Source organism: Mustela erminea, chromosome 8, assembly GCF_009829155.1.
Source record: "Mustela erminea isolate mMusErm1 chromosome 8, mMusErm1.Pri, whole genome shotgun sequence".
NCBI lineage: Eukaryota > Metazoa > Chordata > Mammalia > Carnivora > Mustelidae > Mustela > Mustela erminea.
In genome coordinates, this window is record NC_045621.1 from 42238761 (window position 1) to 42258054 (window position 19294).

Here is a 19294-nt window from a genome sequence, read left to right on the forward strand (position 1 = left end):
AATTTACTAATGTTTATTGTACTATGCCGAAAATGTCATAATCCTTAATGAAACCAAAAAGCTTAATTTCAGATGTTGCGGAAGCCAGGCAGCGCCTTGCAAACAGCCGCTCAGAGGCAGCCCTCCGCCCCTGGCAGGAGGCCGGGCCGCCATGAACCGTCATACGTCGGGCTTGGGGGTGTTGAGTACGTTGTCGTCTCTTGAGAGACTGCACGCCGGGCGCTATGGGAACCCAGAACCGCAGCCTTTCCACAGGGACCCCGAGCGCGTGCGTGTACGAGCGTGTGCGTGCGGCGTGCGCGTGCGTGCATGTTGCCCCCTGCGCGCGCCGCAGCGTGCGCGTGCGTGCATGTTGCCCCCTGCGCGCGCCGCAGCGTGCCAGTGCGGCCTGAGGAGGCTCCGCGGTAGCCGCTCGGCAGCTGCGGGAACCAGGGTGCGGGGCCTCCCCTGAGGCTCCGGGCGGTGAGCGGAGGTAGGGCTCCGAGCGTGGCTTCCGGGACAGGGTGGGAGGGCGACATGGCCGTGCTCTGGGCCTCGGTGACCCCACGCTCCGGGCTTCGGAACGACCGCGCCACGTGACCTGTACGGCAGGCTGGCCGTGGCCGGGCCGCGAGGTTGGGGGGCTGCAGCGTGGGGTTCGGAAGGGATCCCTGCCCTCTCCGGGGTTCTGAACCGATTCAAAAATAAGACGAGGGACTTGGGCCCCTGGAAGACCGAATTCCTGCTTTCTGTCGGTAAAGCTGTGCTGCGAACTGAAGCTGGGCTGGGCTTCCCCCTTGGAAACCAGAGTCAGACAGCCTCGCCCCCAGGTTCCAGGCAGTGCCCCCCCCCTCCCGGCCCCCCGAGCTCCAAGCATGCCGGCTCCCACTGCAGGGTTGAGAAGGGGATAGCCTGTTGCAGGACAGGTCTCCCCGTGTGGTCTGGCGCCTTTATGGGGACGCTGGTAAAGAGGCCACGAGTGCTCGGGCGGTGGGAGTCTCTTTGTGGAAGGAGATTCCAGGAGTCGACGGTCCATTTCGCTGCGGAGCTTCAGGTGTGATGTGTGTCTGCTGGGAGCCGCGAAAGAACTGTGAGCAGAACGGCGCTGTGAGGGGACTGGCCTGCAGCAGAATGGGCTTTGGGGGCTGTGGTGGACAGGACTGCTTTGGACGCCAGTTCAGGAACCAGCCACGGAGGGTGAGGTCTTGGACCAAGGCAGTGGCCATGCAGATAAATTTGAGATTCTGGTAATAGGATCAGTCACCTATGTCTCCTGTGTCCATCCCTGTTGGGGGTGGGGGGTGTCCCGTCATGGAGTTAGGTGGCAGGAGGGTGAGGCTCACTTGGGCCACATAGACTCTGAAGTACATCCCAGGGGAGGTATGTGGTTCTGGATTGCAGAAGGGTTCAGAGCAAGGCTGTCCTATAGATCTGGCAGCCATTGGCATCGAGGTGGATGAGACTGCTGGGGGCGGGGGGTGCACGGAGGTAAAGGGAAGCTGAGGAGGGCTGTTTGGAAGCACCCAGGCATAAAGAGCCAGTGCAGGGGGCTGAGCACCAGACGTTCCGGCTAGAGGAGGCAACTGGAAGTCAGTGTCAGGGAAGCAAAAATGAGTCAGGAAAGGAGGGAACCATCAGCCATGCCAAATGCTGCCCAGAGGTCAAGTGAGATGGTGGCCTCTAGTCAGTCACCAGTGGCCTTGGCAGTGGCAGGCTCCACCCTGGGGGTGGCGATGGTCAGGAGTGCCATGGTCAGGAGAACAGAGGAACAGTCCAGAGAGTCCCCTGCTGGTAGAGGGCTGACTGGAAACAGAGGTTGGCCAACAGATGGACAGTACCAGCGTCGGCTGAGCATCTCCTGGGTGCCAGTCACCAAGCTGCCTCTCTTACCCATTACCCAGATAGAATGTGAAGATCATAGAGAAAGTTAGGGTACAAAGCAAAAGGATACATAGTCCCTGTTCTGGAAGAGGTAGAATCTTATAGGAAGGCAAATGGGGAAATCTATTCTGTTGCCACATGGCATTGTTGCCCCCGTGGCAGAGCCACCCTGATGGCACCTGAATCCTACTTCTGCCCCCAGTGCCCCATCTGCTCTGTCGACCTCGTCTGTGGCACCGGGAGCTGTGCGGGTGAAGTGAGTTGCTAGATGGGACTGTGTGGCCCAGAAGTAAGCCACAACAACAAGGAGGGTACAGACTCCGGGGAGGCAGGAGAGGCAGGCCTGACTCCCACTGTCACCAGACGTGTTCTTTCCCTTGTTCAGTGCAAATGATTTAAAAAATAAGGTCAGAGCAGAAATTGGGCATCACACCAGGGTTTAATGAAGTCTTATTTAGGAATGATGAGAGAATCTTATTTTTATCACTAATTAAAGGGGGCTGTTTACAATAGGAAATCTTGTTTGTGGAGCAAGGAAATATACAACTCACTTTCCTTGTTGCTGAAGTTTTTGAATAAGCTTCTTCTTAGGGACACCTGGTGTGCTCAGATTTTAAGCATCTGCCTTTGGCTCAGGTCATGATCCCACGGTCCTGGGATTGAGCCCCTGCGGCAGGCTTCCTGCTCAGCAAGAAGCTTCTCCCTCTCCCATTCCCGTTTGTATTCCCTCTCTCACTCTCTTTTCTCTCTGTCAAATAAATAAATAAGATCTTTAAAAATAAATAAGTAAATAATAAACTTCTTTTTAATGAAAGGATGGAAATAAGTATATGAAAGTATAATTGAGTGTGGTTTAAAAAATCATCTCAAAGTCATCACTTACATCAAGGGCACCACCAGCCCCCTAGAAGTCCCCTATGCCCTGATTACAGATAGATCTTTTATCTGTTATCCAAATAAATTTCCCAATTATGGAGGAAGTGCCTTTTAAAACAGCATGGAGCATTAGTACAAAATATACGGACACTAATGAAATTGGTTAGCAGTGTTGGGTAAAAGAGCAAACATTTCCGTATATGGTGATGATAGCATTTAGGACTTAGGTATAGTTCATGTCACCAACACTGAGAAAACAGCACCTCCCAATGATAACGATTCCAGATTCTTAGCTCAAGTGATTGGGTTTGTGTTATTCATTTATTCACATCCATGTATTTATTTATTTAAGACATGTAAGAGGGGCACCTGGGTGGCTCAGTGGGTTAAAGCCTCTGCCTTCAGCTCAGGTTATGATCCCAGGGTCCTGGGATCGAGCCCCGTATCGGGCTTTCTGCTCTGCCGAGAGCCTGCTTCCCCCTCTCTCTCTGCCTGTCTCTCTGCCTACTTGTGATCTCTGTCAAATAAGTAAATAAAATTTAAAAAAAAAAAAAAGACATGTAAGGTACTTCACTTGTTGAATGAGCAAATGTAGACAAAAACTTGATAGTTAAAAACTGCCCAGCCCCTATAATCTGGGGTAATACTGATGTTTTAAGTCTGTTAACATTCCAGTGTTATAAACATCATGAGTAGTTAATGATTGTAACTCAGGAGAACAGTTCCTCCCTCTGGCATCCCACTGCCTGTGAGTTGTTGGGGAGGGAGACTCATCCATCTGTCCCACCATCTGTCCATCCCTCTCTCCATCCATCCCTCCATCCCTCCCTCCCTTCCTCTGTCTCTCCTTTCCTTCCCTCCCTCCCTCCATTCCAGCTACCCTGGGGCTGGCTCCTGTAAGTTCACTTGCTTTAGCAAAGTCATCCGAGGGACGGACCATGACAGTATCTCAGCAGGCAGTAGTCACGCTAGCCTTTGCACACCTGAACGATTCACCTTGGAAGGTGTTGAAGTGAGGTACACAGAGACTCCACCTCTCAGGTCACATTGTTGGGGCATTCAGCAAGTAACAACGGTGACACTTAACCAGAGGGGAGACACTGGTTTTCACTCTGGCGGGGAGGATGGCCACACCTTACTAGACAGTCACTTTGCCTTCTCTTTCCTGTCTTTCTATTCTTATTCTTGAGTCACATGCTTTCATTGTTCATCATTAAGTTTTCCCAACTTTTATGGGTTATCTTACGGCTCTAAAGCAGTCTAATTTTTTTGTTCATTTGTTTTGAAGATTATTTATATCTTTTATTTGAGAGAGGGAACTTGTCCAGGGTGAGTGGCAGAGGGCGAGGGAGAGCATCTTAAGCAGACTCCATGCCCAGCACGGAGCCCAGCCGTCCATATATTTTACAACACAATATAAATCTATATTTATATAAATCTATAAATCATTTCCTTTTGCCAATTGTTTATCGAGGCAGGAAGACAAAAGTTATGGGGGAGATGGGAAAATGGAATGAATATGAGTAAAAGTTCTAGTAAAGTAAAAGATGCAACGGAAGTTCTCACTTTGGTTTATGTAAATAATGTGGTAGAACAATTAGAAGAATTTTAGTACTTAACAGGCACCACATGCTTCATACAGCTGTCACTTGGGGAGAAGCCTCGGTGTAAAAACGTTATTTTTGGCCATGAGCTCACTCCCTCCAGCCTCCAACCAGAAGAGGTGGAATGGAATGCTCATTTGCACTTGGAGTTTCATAAAATGAGGATTTTATCTTATTTTTTAAAAGATTTTATTTATTTTACACAGAGAGATCTCAAGTAGGCAGAGAGGCAGGCAGGCAGAGAGAGAGGGGGAAGCAGGCTCCCCACTGAGCAAAGAGCCTGATGCAGGGCTTGATCCCAGGACCCTGAGATCATGGCCTGAGTCAAAGGCAGACACTTAACCAACTGAGCCATCCAGGCACCCCAAAATGAGGATTTTATAACACATTTGGCTTGTCTTGGAAAGTTTCTCAGACCTTCCCTTCGTGTAGAAAACAACTGTAGAAAACGCTTACACAGAGCTCTCTGGACAGCCTAGCTGCATTCCGTTTGGGCTCTGTGTGCTCTCTGCAGGCTTGAAGATTCTAGCCTGCGTGGTCATCCTGTGATACAGTGACTCTGAGGCTGGGAGTAAAACAAAAATGCCTCTGCACTGCTCATCAAAACCCCCTTTCACTACCTCCTCAGAAAAAAAAAAAAGAAGTACTTTGGCAGTCACCCTGACAGTTGTGACTTTTGGTCTTTGGATTTCACTTCACCTGCATGACCCATGTTTTGCAGCTTTTGGAAGCTGAGCTTAGATTTTATTTCCGAGTTCACATAATGATTTTTAAAATGTTCTGATATACGTCTTCAAAGACCCCAGATCGATACGCCAATGGTTTTGAAATGACAGAATGCTGCGATATTCCTCTGTAATTTAAACATGATTAGCTGATGAAGCTTGTGATCAATACACTGCGGGAAGATAAATTAATTGATATCATCCTTTCGGGATAAGAGGCCCATTGGAGGCGGGATGTAACTAATGAAGCTGCTGCTTCATCTCTGAGAGCCATTTTTTACACCCTGCATTTTCGCTTCATCATATTTACACGATCATTCATTTATAGGAAAGCCATAAGCTGTGGACAAACCAGTTCCCTATTAAAATTTTGTTCATTTGGAAAAGAAACCACGGACACTGTGTGTGCTCCTTTAGTGTTAACAGCCTATCGCTGGGGATGACGGTGTGTTCCTTGGCACAGGCATCTTTAAAAAAGCAGCTCTCGGGACTGAGACAAGGATTGAACACCATTGAACTTCATTACAGCTTGTCCCCAAAGACACACATCTATTCAAACAAAAGCTGCAGTTCTTCTGCAGTGACACCTATTGGTGTGGGAAGAGTTTTCTTATTGTGGACTTCCTTTCCAATTAAAGGCAGCATGCTTTATCAGCGAGCCCATTTGCCAAGAGAAGTTATGGCTGGTTGAATTTAGATTTGTATTGATGAAGATAAACTTCCAATGTGTGTAGTAATGTATTTAAATAAAGTCTTTGATATAATTACGTGTCCTTGGCTATAATTCTATGCAGTAGCTTATAAAGTTAAGAGTGATTCTTTAGGCTATGCAAAAAATAGATTTTTGATTTTCAAGGGGGAGAGGTTAGTCAAATAACCTTGTCTCATTTAGGATTATTTTTGCTGCAAGTAACAGGAAAAAATTCATAACATTAGAATAATTTGAATAGGACAGGTGTGTATTTTTTATTGTTTTGTTTGATGGTCAAGGCTGCTGAGGTGGTCTGGGCAGGGCTACCAAGGCTGGAGCTGGAGGGCCAGCTCCTTCTGTCTTGTGCCCCACTACATGTGGCTTCTGTCCCTAATATGGCTGCAGAGGCTACAGCTTACATCTGTATTTTCAGCAGCAAGAAAGGAAAAGGTGGAAGGAAGAAATGGGCCAAGGGCAGCCCTCTCAAGGAAAATTCCTGGAAGCTGCCGCATGAGCCCTCTCGACAGTCATCCCCCCGGCCAGCACTTGCCTATGTGGCCGCACTTAGCGAGGTTGCAGGAGAACAAGGAGGAGAAGGCTCTGGGAAATGCTATCTTTATTCTAGTGGTCCTGTGCCCAGCCCAGAGGTGGGAGCTTTGTTACTGCAGAGGAAGGAAGTAGTGGATTGTGGGGACAGCTGGTGGTCTCTGCCACATTCCCTGTATTTGGAAACCAGCCTCAAATGAATTCCTCTTGTCTCCCATCCACTAGTTGCCCAGAAGATTGTGGCCACGAGGAAGAAGCAGCAGCTGTCCATCGGGCCCTGCAAGTCGCTGCCCAACTCCCCCAGCCACTCGTCCGTCTGTTCGGCACAGGTGTCCGCTGTGCATATAAGCCAGGTACGTGGGGTGGAAAGGCACAGCAGAACCGGAGAGCAGGCCGGTCCCAAGGGTACTCTTAGCCAATTCTATGCTAGATGTCTTTTTTTTTCCTTTTCCACTTTATAAATAACAGCATGTTGGTAATTCACTGCACATTTCCTTGAGAAACTGCTGTGGCCAAGTGGATTTTATGGGAATCATTCTTCAGTGCTTCCATCTTCGTGCTGCCTGTGTTGTGAGGCATGCTGGTATGGGCAGAGGCTCCAGGTGTGCATTGCGCTCTTTGCTTTTGATTTAAATTACCCTGTGTTGGTCCTGGTTCTGGTGTGCTCATGGGTTGAACAATTGCGGGTAAACCTCAGTGGCTAATCCCACTATATGCTTAAATTTGGTAGCACACCTCAACTATAATTACCATCTCCCTTGGTTACATCTTTCCAGAGTAATATTCTGGCAAATTAATTACTTGAAAGCAAACAAAGTAATTTTCACTTTGAAGAACCAAACCCATAGTCTGCTAAGGAAACCATTGACTTGCTTTGCCTTTGTGTGTTTTTAACTAATATTTCTTGGGCCGGTGTCATATTTGGACTTTTTTAAAAGGCTACAGTGAGAGGGTTTGGTATGCCACTTCCATTTTCCTTGGGGAAGTCAGTAAGTGATGGATTTACGGTAAGGGCCTATGAAGGTAGACTCAAGGATGTGGATGTCTCCACTGTAGGCATCTCATTTTCTGTGAATCTTTAAATGTCTTTGAAAGTATTCGGATTTTCATAGTGTGCATTGGGTTCTTTCAAGACAAACAGCATTTTTTTTGCATCTGGTCTAGAGCCATGGAGTCTTAGGGCCCATTTAGTTCAGCCAACCCCTGATCTTTCAGAGGAAATAGAACATAATTACATTTTAATCCCCCTTCCCATTTTCAAATCAAATAACAGAGACCTCTCTTTCTCAAGTCACTTTTCTTAGGAAAAAGTACTTTATGAGATGACTGGTATAGTCTACAATGAGGCCATGTTCTACTCGATGCTAATCAACTATTTGGGTCAGAGAAGCTATCCCACCTGTCATGCAGGCCTCTCTTCAGTGTAACTTGCTAACTTGTGGCTTACGACCCTGCAAAGGTGGTGACATTAGGTTCCTGGAGCGTGTCATTAGTAAAACCTTCGTTTTCCATTGTTTCAGACAAGTAACGGAGGCGGGAGTTTAAGCGACTACTCTTCCTCCGTCCCGTCGACGCCAAGCACCAGCCAGAAAGAACTGCGAATCGATGTCCCTCCCACTGCCAACACACCAACACCTGTCCGGAAGCAGTCCAAGCGCCGCTCCAATCTCTTCACCGTGAGTGTCTGCCCCAGAAGCTTGAGTGAAGAACGTCAATCACTATGCATCGATTAGTTGCTGGATGGTTTAGTGTTACTTGTAGAATCCAGACTTAGTTAATGAGACTAGCACTGATTTCTTTGAAGGTCTAACAAAATTACAAGAAGCAAGGGTTTGGGCACTGAGGAAAATGTGAATTTCTCTGTGTGCAAGGAGTTCAGATACATGTGTCAAAATGAAGAGTGAGGGGCTGTACAAGGGTATTTATTATCTCGTGGTTGTCCCAGTCTCTAGCGACAGACTTGTCACTCTGGGTATGAGATGACAAAACTGTGCCAGAATCCCCAGACGTGGGCCTCTAACCTTCCCTGTGGGATGCGTCAGCGACTTTGGTGTACGGAACCGTCCCTTCTCGGGCTGGGGCTTCTGAGGATTTATCACGGGGGTGGAGGGGTGGGGGTGGCTTCATCACCAGAAGGCTTCAGTGTTTCTCAGAGGCTCCTCGACAGGAGGCTCTTCATTGGACTTTTCTTCAGAGTCATTTGTGGAGCATTTTAAACCTGAGGATCATCTCCATGGGCTTAGGTTTATGAACTCAGAATCTGTAGGTGAGCCCCAGGCATGTGCAGTTTTTAAAAGCTCCCTTGGGCAATGGGGACACAGAGAAAACCCCTAAACCAGCGAGGAGGCAAAAGCACTCCCACCACATCCCTTCCTGTGCACCCAGCAGACATATCCAGTCAATCGTGAGAGGCTCTGCAGCTGACCCTAGAGCTGCAGGCAGAACTGCTGGCTTGTGACTGGAGTCGTTTGACCTCAGAAGAACGTTTTCCCTCCCGAGACCAGGTGTGTGCATCATAAGTATATCATTTCAACCAGTGCTTTTGCTCCCTGGGGACACCTGGCAGTTTCTGGAGAAATTCTGAGTTGTTAGAACTGGGAGCCAGGTGGAGTCATGGGTAGCACCTGAGGTTGCTGCTAAGTATTGTATAAGCCCAGGTCAGCAGTACAGCACACAGTCATGTGGTGCCCTGTTTTAAACCATTGGACTTCTCATTTTGGGTGATTACCACTGACTTAGATGCATGTGAGTCCAGGATTTCATGTCTTGAACTAAGGGGGGCTCTGCAGGGGTGGCTGGGAGCCTCAGCTGACCTGTTGCCTTATTCAGAGACAGCATTTCTGATGTTGCATGCAGCTGCCAAGCCTGGTAGACACCCATGCCTTTCCTACCATGTTTGAGGCAGTCTTCCTATTGGAGAGTTGTAATTGCCAAGATCTGCTGCCGACAGACCGTCCCCTTTCCTTTGCTGCCTACCCTCTGCCATGTCAGTTCTGACGGATGCTGTTGCTGTGAGTGCAGGGTAAGGAGCAGACAGACCAGACCCAGACCTCAGCCTCCTGGGGTCTCTGCTTAGCCTCCCTGGGCCGGAAATGGCAGCATTCTCTGTGAGTCGTGCTGCTGGAAGAATCTCCTGAGGGGTGAGGGGTCTTAGTGGCATGGATTTCAATTTTGTGTCTCTACCCTTGCAGCTGTGAAAAGAATTATGACAGTGCTAATAAGCAAAAGCAGTTGTAGGACTATGTGACCCACTGGGAGGGCAGTGTTCAGCCTTCTACAATATGCAGGGGAATGCATGATTTGGTTATAAACTCCTCTGTGATATAAGAGGCTTTCTTATGAAATGTTTCACACGCCAAGAATTAACAGCAGTTCCCAGTGCGCCCAATACTGGCAGCACTTGGCAACACCCAGGCCAGGGGAGAAAGAACATGCAGGCTCACCCCACTTTCCAGGGGCTGCATGTACTGGTCATCAGCTTTGGTTTCCATTCTAAGGAAGAGGTGAGAAGCCAGGAAGTCTCTTTAAAAATAGGGCTGTTTGGAAAGACAGCTGTAGCATATACCCATTCCTACTCTTTAAAAAGTAGCTCTGGAATTAGAATGTACCAGAAAACATTATCCTGGACCCTGCCTACTAGGTAACCATGACAACCCAGGTTGCATACAAAGGAGAAACTTTAAGGCAGGTGGAATCAAAAATATTAAGAACTCTGTTAATATATACTTCCTTTCCCACTACTGTCTGCGGAGACTGGTTTTCCTGTCTGTCAGGAATATTTCTTGCCAGAGTCAACCCACATTCAAGACAAAGTGTTTTTGGAGAAGAAGGAGGGGCCGGAGAAGAACAGAAGTGAGGCATGAGGCCTTCCCCTCCTTCTCCAGGCCAAGCACAAGTGTGCATGCAGCGTGCGGCATCCAAGAAGAGGCGAGGGCCCCCCAGCAGCCCACACTGGGCTGGGCGGGTGCAGAGCCAATAAAAACTCATCCTTACGGTTTCTGAAAATCTCCATTAATTATGTCGTAATTAATGTGTCTAATAGTGGAAAAGCCTCCCTGTGAACCTGTACATGATCACTCCTTACTCTCTTTCCCTTTCAATGTTGGAAAACAGCTGGAGTAAACCATTTTAGAAATTGAGTCCAGCCATGCAGCAGTTCTTAAAGGGAACAGAAATTTGGGGTTGTGAAGGAAGCAAGCACTGCAGTGGATTTACATCATGGCATTTAAGGAAAAAGGTTAAAATCCCAGGGCGTGACCCAGGTGTTGATGTTGAACAAAATGGTGATGGTGGTGGTGATGGTGACTTGTGGGTATTTTTAAGTTCAAGATCTTAGAAATAGGAACTCCACTAGATGTCAGTGTCATCCAAGGAATGAGAAGAGGCAAATTAGTTTTGAAATTGTAGCAATTAAGAAACTAAATTCTCATTATTACCAGTTTGCATCTACTCTTAAATATGTAAAATTCATAGACTCTTCATCTCTGGCAGTTGTTGGTAATTATTGGCTTAAATTGGGGAAACGTGTATTTATTCAAAAGCATCTAGTAGGAGGACACATGTGCCCTCGGCCGAACAATCTTAGTGAGTAAAATTCCATGCAGACTGCGGCTGCACCACCCCAGTGAAGGAGCGCTATCCACCTTATTTATTAGACCGTCATAAAGAGGCCAGAGTTAATTAAGTAGTACACACATCATTTTTCAAATACCACGCTTATAAATTTTATAAAGTAGACCTGTAATGTACCACTCTGGGCTCAGATTTTGCAGTCCCAGATGTTTATTTGCATTACACGCGTTTTTAGACAGAAATCATATGCACTCTGAACAAATTATAGTAAACTTCACATTGCTCCGCTAGTAGCAGATTGTTATATTTGTAGTAGGAATTAATCAAAAGCTTAGTTATATCTTACTTTGCTCTTTTCTTTGAAAAAAATCATTGTTTTAAGAAAAATTTTAAAAGACTATGTCCATTCCATTTTTGGTTTCGTAACCAAAACCAAAGTGGGTTCTTAGGACAATTAATTTAGTGTAGTTGTTCTAATGTACATGTGGTTAAAATGTTTTATTAGAAAATATTTTTATGCAGAGGCAGGAGTAAAAAACATAGGCATGTACTTACGTGGGGCTCATCAAATGCACACATTTTGCTGCGCCTGCCACGACTTTAAGAAATAGCACATCTTGGGTAAAAGTTGAAGCCCTGCAGGTGTGCCTCCTAGATATACGCCTGCCCAGTTCCCTGCTGGAGGATCAGCATCATCTTGAATTTGGTGTTTATCATCCATCTGCACATCTTAAATTCACTCTAGTACATGTCCATCACTGGCACTGCCTTGCTGCTTTTCGTATTTAAAATAACAGTGTCCTTACACGATCCTTCTAAAAGCTCCCCATCCTGCCCGCCGACACCAGTTAACGGTGCCCAGCATACCCACGAAGCATACTGTGAAAAGATCCCTAGAAACCCACTGTAAAAATGAGGCATTGAAGTTGATGGTGCAAACAGCAGCATGTGTGTTTTGTCTGCTGTGGAGGGGAGCGTGGGTCCTGTCACAATGTGTCCTAGTCAAAAGGCTCACTGTGGGTTGGAAGGGGGAAAGCAGGCTTCTGTGTGATAGCGTGGGCTCCTGGCAGCATTGCTTCCTGTCCCTGTATGCAGATAGTTGATGGGGTGTCCCTCCGTGGCTTCTTGCATCACATGAGGAAAGGTAAATATTTGTGCAAAGAAGGAGGTGATGATGAGACTATCTTTAGCCTTTCTTTCTTCACATTCGGGGCTGGCAAGGATGATGGTCTCTCCAAGGGCTCGCCGCTGACCCCTGTGCCGAGCATGGTTGACCCTTGTTAGCTTCCAGTTGTGCGTGTCTGGCTGGTCCCTGCACACTGTTACTTGTGATACGCGCAGCTGGTGCCCAGAGCCTCTTTGTACGGGAGGATTTCACGGAGCAGTTTCAGCGCGAGCAGAAGCGTGTGTTGTGGCCATGCAGTCTCCGGGCCAGCAGAAGACTTGGGAGAGCTGCCTGCAGATTCTTGTGTGCCCAGGGGTCTGTCTCCGCACAGTTGTTGGGTGCCCATTGCTTTGGCAGCCACACAGCCTGGGGGCGGGGGGAAGTAATCGTGGGGCGGGGCTGCAGTAGACCCTTCTGCCCAGCAGCTGGTCAGAGCCTTAGAGTAATCGGGATTCTCTGTGCCATTTTGGTGGTGAAGTCTTCCTAACTTCCGGGGTCATTCATAGCAGCGTGTGTGATCGGACAGAGATGGGTTTTCTGGCAGCCTGCTCCCCTGGAATCTGGGCATCCGGCTTGGAGCACAGAGGGACTAGGGGGACAGATGTGCTGCCTTGAGGAAGATGTTAATTTTTTTTATGTTTGTTTTGTTAATTATTCTGGTTAACAGAGAATAATGAAGGTGGATTTTCAAATTTGGAAATTTGAATGAGCTCTGTTGATTTAAAAAAAAAATTTTTTTTTTAAATATTATCATCGGGGAGCTTTGAATCTTCTTTTACAAATGGAAACCTCAAGTGCCAACCTGCCTGTGGACTAAGATACAGCAAAAGGAGACTCGAGAGTCATTTCATAGCTCTAACTGAACATTACTAATTAAAGAATTAATTAAAGAGAAAAGTGAGCCCCTAGCCTGTAGCTGAAATTCATGACAAGGAATCAGTATTTCCTATTTCCTCCTGGCCCAAATGGACAAACTCTGTCTTAGTTTTTCTGCAACTTTTGGTTTGTTGCTTTTTCACTTCCCGTTACCTCATTCCAGGCTTTTCTACCACCTTAAAGAAAAAAAGCACACAGTGCCTAGCACATAGTAGGTTTTCAGTAAATGTCGGCTTCCACAGTCATCAAAGGGTCCTATTTCCTAATGAGCACACGTGCTCTTCAAAGTGCCACATCTGAGTTTACATCCTAGGGAGTTTTCTCACACCTGGTGACACTGCCCCTTTTAATATTAGAAAAAAAAACCTGGCTGCTCTCACACCCCTTTGAAACTGGATTTCATTAGCTCTTCGCTGCACACCGGACACCACGAAGTCTGTTCATTTCATATATCATCTCAGATTTGAAAAGCACATGAAAATATTTCTCCATTTTCAATATTGCGTGAGTAATGTTCCCATTGAAAAGTAATGGAGTGAAGTTGTCACTTGTCAGCACAGTTATTAAGGAGGACGAGTTTCAGATCTTTCTCTCATAATAAAATAAATCTGTCAGAAAATCATTGTGCTCACACTTCCTCATGCCATCCGGAGATGGAGGCTGAGCTGTGGTGCTCCTTCCACTTGCCGAAGTCGCCTGCGCTCAGGGTTGTGGCTTCCCTGAGCGGCACGGGGCCACCTGCCCACTCCCAAGCTGGTCACACAGTGTCAGCAATGCCGCCCAGGAGACGGTTCTGCAAACTTAGCAGACAGAACTGCTCATTTTTCCCCAAGCACTGATGTGTTGTCAAAAAAGAGGTCTTCAACTTTGTTTCCCCTTTGTTATTTTTTGTGGTATGGTGTAACAGTAGTTAGACTTTGCTGCTTTCTAACTGTCCAGAAGCAGTCAAAAAAAAAAAGTTCACGGCACCTTGATATGAATGAAGAGTGCACTATTAAATTGCTCTGCTCCGTCGTTCGTAGAATTTCAAAATCCTCCTTCAGACATTAACCCAACATACACATTCATGTGGTAGGTTCCCCCAACAAGCCGCAAGGAGGCCTTTTCTCCTCGGCTGGATTAGCTGCAGCCCCAGAAAGCGCTTTCCTGTTGGGCGTTACTTTCCTATACGGTCCGTTGGTTTCTACTGATTGAATTTTGAGCTCTGTAAAAAAAGAATTAAAAGGGAATTTGGCGGAGGAAAAGTAGGGGGCAAAGTTTGGAGAATTCTCTGTAAAATGATGGGTTGGTGGGAGCGAAGTATTCAACAGCCCGCTTTTTGGGCTTGTGTGTGCTTGCGCCTGCGTTGTCCATGGCTTCTGGGTGTGGGAGCGAAGAAACCGTCCGGGGAAGGGCAGGCCTGCAGATCTGCGAGCCACAGCCCTTACCCAGATGCTAACTTTATTTTTGCTTTGCAGTCTCGGAAAGGGAGTGACCCAGACAAAGAGAAAAAAGGCCTGGAGAGCCGCGCGGACAGCATCGGGAGCGGTCGAGCCATCCCAATTAAACAGGTACGCCGCTTCCCCCTTTTTCCCTTCCTGGAGCTGGAGACACACCTCGGCTCTCCTTGCTATGATGCCGGCTTGTGCGCCAAGGTTTGTTTGATGTGCTCTGTTGATGAATGTAGAAGTCACTCACTTGACATCAATTAGAAGAGGTTCCTGTGTGTATTAAAATAGGATCATTAGAATAAGAAGAGGGAAAAATGTGACAACAGATCTAATGAAGTGCAGTCTGCCCGCTGCATATGGAGTGTGTTTCGAGGCTGAGCTGGCTTCAAAGGCTGCCTTTGTAGCTCGGCTTTGATTGGGCCGCGGGCCGCCAGTCGACAGGGGTAAATCAGATCGCCATACAAGAGCCCCTTGTGATCACAGGAATAGCCCGATGTGGCCCTAATTTGCTCTCGCAGACGGACATCTGAACACTGTTTCAGGCTGGTTTGTAACAACGAGGCAATTAGTTGTGATAATCATAGCCGGTGTGTCAGCTGCGCGCTCTTGTTTGTAATTTGCTAATGAAGGAATTGTAACTTTGATTAGGTTCAGTTTCATTTAGACCTTATTATATAAAGGAACATTTACAGCTGTAATGTGGGGCCTTAATTAAACTTCCTCATTACACAACAGGACTTGAATTCAAGCATTTGTTTTGGCCTATGTCGCTAGCCTGGAATAGGTTTTCATTAGCCCAGAAACCGGGTACCAAATTACTTTATGTCTCAAGTAAAATGGAAATTCACGTGACATATTTTGCTATTATAGTTCCAGAGAAAATAAAAATAAAGACTTCGACCCAGCACTGTGGCTCCTGGTAATAGCATCTTTTACTTTGTGAAAGAAGTCCAATTGATTTAGAGTGCATTCTGCTTGAGAGAGGGGGAAAAAAATCTGCAGGCAGGATAATAGCTCTTCCTCTTATGAACATGGCTGTAACCACTTTGTTCCTCTGGGGGATTGCTCTTTGCCAGCCTCTTCCACGGGCACTCCATTTTCTGTGCCCTTCCACAACTCCGGTTGGCTCCGGCCACCCCTCCAGAGGGCAGAAGTCAGTGTACAAATACAACTTTACCATCTGAAACAAGCAGGAAGGCCGCGTTAGCTGGGGGCCAGGCAGCCTCAGCGTAGACAGGTGAAAACAGGTCGGTTGGGGCCTGAGCCGGGACTCTGGAAACATTCAGTACCCAGGCCATGAATGTGTGGTCAGGCTCTGGGCACCATTGAGAAGAATTCTCTTCCCTCCCCTTTGCTGGCGGGCAGTGTCTTCACGCTCTAAAATGGTTTTGTTACTGTCGAGGTCCACACTCGTCGTTGCTCATTCTTTTCTTTGTATGCTTTTATTTAGACACTGAGCTGTCTACAGGAGGTGATTTTAATGTGTGATTTTTCTGTTGATTTTGTTCCAAGTAGGATTATGAAACTCCTTTTCATATCATTTAACTCCTTTTCATATCATTTAACTCCTTTTCTCTCATTTAAAAAATGAGTCCTGAGACTTTTCCTTTTGGGAATATTAAAACTTAATTCTTGACCATTTCCTTGATTCACGCTTCTTGTCTGTTGGGGGGTGCCGCCCTCCACACGGGCTGGGCAGGCCCCTGGCGTAATTGGAACCTTCATTCAATTTGTACCCTGCTCAACTGCAGAGGGGGCCCGCCGTACAGACTAGATTTTCAATCTGTGTGCCGATTGGAGTTGACCATCAAGCGTAAAATGAGTATTATCTAGTCTTTGGAAGCCTTTCAGTTGTGAATGTTCTAAATAATGTCGTCGAAATCTAAATCATGGTCTGATTTCCCGATGAGTCATGGTTCAAGAGCATGCACAGATCCTTGTCCCTCATGGCTGCCCAGGGCAGCTCCTACCTAGAAGTACACACCTGTCAGATCAGAGTCCCCCTGTGGCAGAATCTTCCAGGCCTCAGATTCCTCTTCTGTGAAATGGGCCCTGGATGATAATCAGAGCCCCTTGAAACACCGGGATGTGGGGATTCCAGAGAGAATTTTTTAAAATTCCAGCAAAACTGGATTTTCCAGTTAGTCATGCTCAGGGCACCTTTGTTGGAGCCTGTCTTTGGGTCACAGGGACTGATGTGGGTTTATAGCTGGTCCTACAGATTTATCTCACATGCCTGTGTGTGCTGTGTTTGTAAAGGATCCGAGATCATTAGAGACTGTCTGAATTCCTAACCCTTCCTGCACAGTGACTTCAGCAAGCAGAAATGAGGAGCAAGACTGCAGAGGAAGGAGCCAGGTGCTGGCATGTTCTTTCTAGATGCTCGCCAGACCTCTTGTCGAGGGAACGAACAGTTAGATGAGTCCTTAATATTGGTTAAGTGCTCATATAGTGTCCCCTTGAACCCCCCACACCGCCACAGGGGTGGCTGTACTATCCTTGCTTTAAATGAAACCCCGGGCAGGGTGAGCACTGACCAGGCCACTTAGAGAAGTGATGGGGCCAGGATCCAGACACCAGCCCCTCGCCCCTGTGCTTGTGCTTTCTCCATGGCTGGTTGGGGGAAAGCCTTCAGAAAGCTCAGAAAGCAAAGTTATGTGTTTTAAGTAAAACAGGTGAGCCCTGACCTCAGACAAATACCTTCCACCTATGTAGAAGAAACGTCCAAGACGGTCCCCACATTTGTCTGGGGACTACACCACCACGTGCTCCAGGCATGGAAGGTCTCCCTTTCCCCTGCCATGGTTTCATTTGCTCTCCCACCCTTCTCCCCAGTGCAGGCCCTTGGCCTTGCCACACAGCCATGTTCAAGACTTGGTCTGGGCATGGGAGCCCCATATCCCAGCTTGTAGGCCAGTCACCCCATGGCAAAGAAACCGTCCTGGAATCTCGGTGACCGCCATGGGGCTGGTGATGGTGACGGGTTTAGGACCAACTAGTTTTTTTTTTTTTTAATAAAAAAACTCCATACAGGAATCTTGTAGCAGCTGGTTTAGGGTACGAGCAAGGTGGTCTTCACCACGCTATGCCACTAGACTCGCATTTGTCCAGATTGTGTTCCAATGGATTATTTTAATCACACTTTGCTCACATTCTACAGCTCGTTCATTTTGAGAACAGAGGCCTCGTCCCCCAGTGTGGGAGCTAGCTGGAGCATGCTGGACAAGGATTTCATCTCTTCCCCTTTCCCCCCAGTTAAAGATTCTTCATCAAGAGTATGACTGATTTTCTGCAAAATAACTTCATTTTTTGAACCTGCACCCATTTCTTTTTTTGTCCTTTCTGGGACCTTAGAGGAGAAGAGGAGAATTGGGTCAGAGGGGTCCTAGTTTTCCTTGTGTGTGTGTTGTTTTTTTTTTTTTTTTTTAACTAATAAGATAAGGTCTGTTCGAATAAAAATTAAAAAGCAAAGCAAGAAAAATAAAAAAAAAAAAGCCAGAGGCCCGGCTCAGCGGCGAGTGGGCTTGTCACGTATTAATTTTTCATTGCTGTGGAGAGTTGTACATACATAATCACTTGATTGCAGTGGGAGTTAGGGAGCTCCTATGGTGTCATTTGCATAAATCTTGTTAAGTCAATGGCAGTTAATGAAGTACAAATGAGCCCGGAGAAGGTGACATGCAAATCGTGGGTGGCAGATGGGAGGTCTGTTTGGGGGACGGCAGCTGTGTGCTCTCCTTTCTTTCTTTCCCTTTGGCATTTTTTAATCTCTATATTATAGTACGGATACACAGCCTCAGCCCTGGCCTCTCCCCCTCCCGGCAGACTCCCGGCCAGAGCCTGGCCTCTTCCCGCCCCTGCCGCGCTCACTGTGCAGAAACAGACCTGATGGCCTCACCTCACCTCCCGCTTCCTAACAAGCACTGGGGTGTTTTTGAATCTTTGAAATCTTGGTCCGCTTGTCTTATCATGCTTCTGTCATTGAGAATACATATTTCACTTGGTGAGGCAAACATGCGAGCTTGGAGAGAGTATATTGTCTCCTGCAGGACTTCGAAGAATGAGAGTAAGAAACACTGTCTTTGCTTCATCATACTTCCATATGGGAGTCTGGTGTTCCCCCTGAGACAGGCCAGTGGTGTCTACCCAGCATTACCCACCTTCGCATGTGCGCTGTGGGCCTGGGGGGGCAGCGGGCCTCGTGGGGCTGGTCAGGAACGAGAGGCTCTGGAGGTGGATGGGCATCCTTAAGGTCAGGCTGCGGCAGAGACCCCTGCCGATCAGTGCAGATCACTCAGGCGGGCCCCCTCGGGCCTGTCTCAGTCCTCTCTTGGGGTCCCTTGCCTGCTGGTTTGCGTTTTTAAGCTCTAAGTGCCATCAGGCCTCACCATGAACTTTTAGAGATTTATGGGCAAAACATCTACTTCCTGCTTTTAGAAGTTGGAGTTGTTGTTTTTTTTTTAATCTGTTTCATCAACTGGATCTTTTGAGAGAAACTGGTCTCTGTGGACTTTGAAGAGAGGCAGGCAGAGAGGCATGTGTGGGCAGCCTGTGCCTGGCAGCCGCTGTCCTGCTCACACAGGAGTTGCCAGGCCATTGGTCCTCGTTCTGTGAGTCCAGCTGAGCACTTTCCCCGGTGTGTGGGCCTGCGAGATAGCGCCATAGGCCGAGATCAGCACAGGTTTGGGATGGGTGCCCCAGGGATACATCGAAGCCATGAATTGTCCTCCAAACACCTGACTTTAAATCTTAATTTTGACCTTGAAGCTGGATATCATGGTCCCCTCGGGAGGAGAGCACTTTTCAACGGCCACCTGAAGCCACCAGGAAACCCTCCCCAAGCTCTCGTGGAAGGGCCGACCTGCATGGAACTTTCCGGTAGCACTCCACCACAGGGCCTGGGAACCGTTTGAAGTCCTGTGTGGTTTTGATTCTCAGCTGAGTAGAAA

The 19294-nt window shown here is 47.4% G+C and overlaps 1 protein-coding gene across 1 annotated transcript in view; it reads left to right on the forward strand.

Moving 5' to 3' along the window:
* Positions 1–19294, forward strand: part of AGAP1 (ArfGAP with GTPase domain, ankyrin repeat and PH domain 1) — a 514946-nt gene that overhangs the window by 242659 nt on the left and 252993 nt on the right. Inside the window, 3 exon segments of the mRNA XM_032355251.1 lie at positions 6528–6655; positions 7823–7978; positions 14373–14465. Coding sequence (XP_032211142.1) covers positions 6528–6655; positions 7823–7978; positions 14373–14465 — 377 coding nt within the window.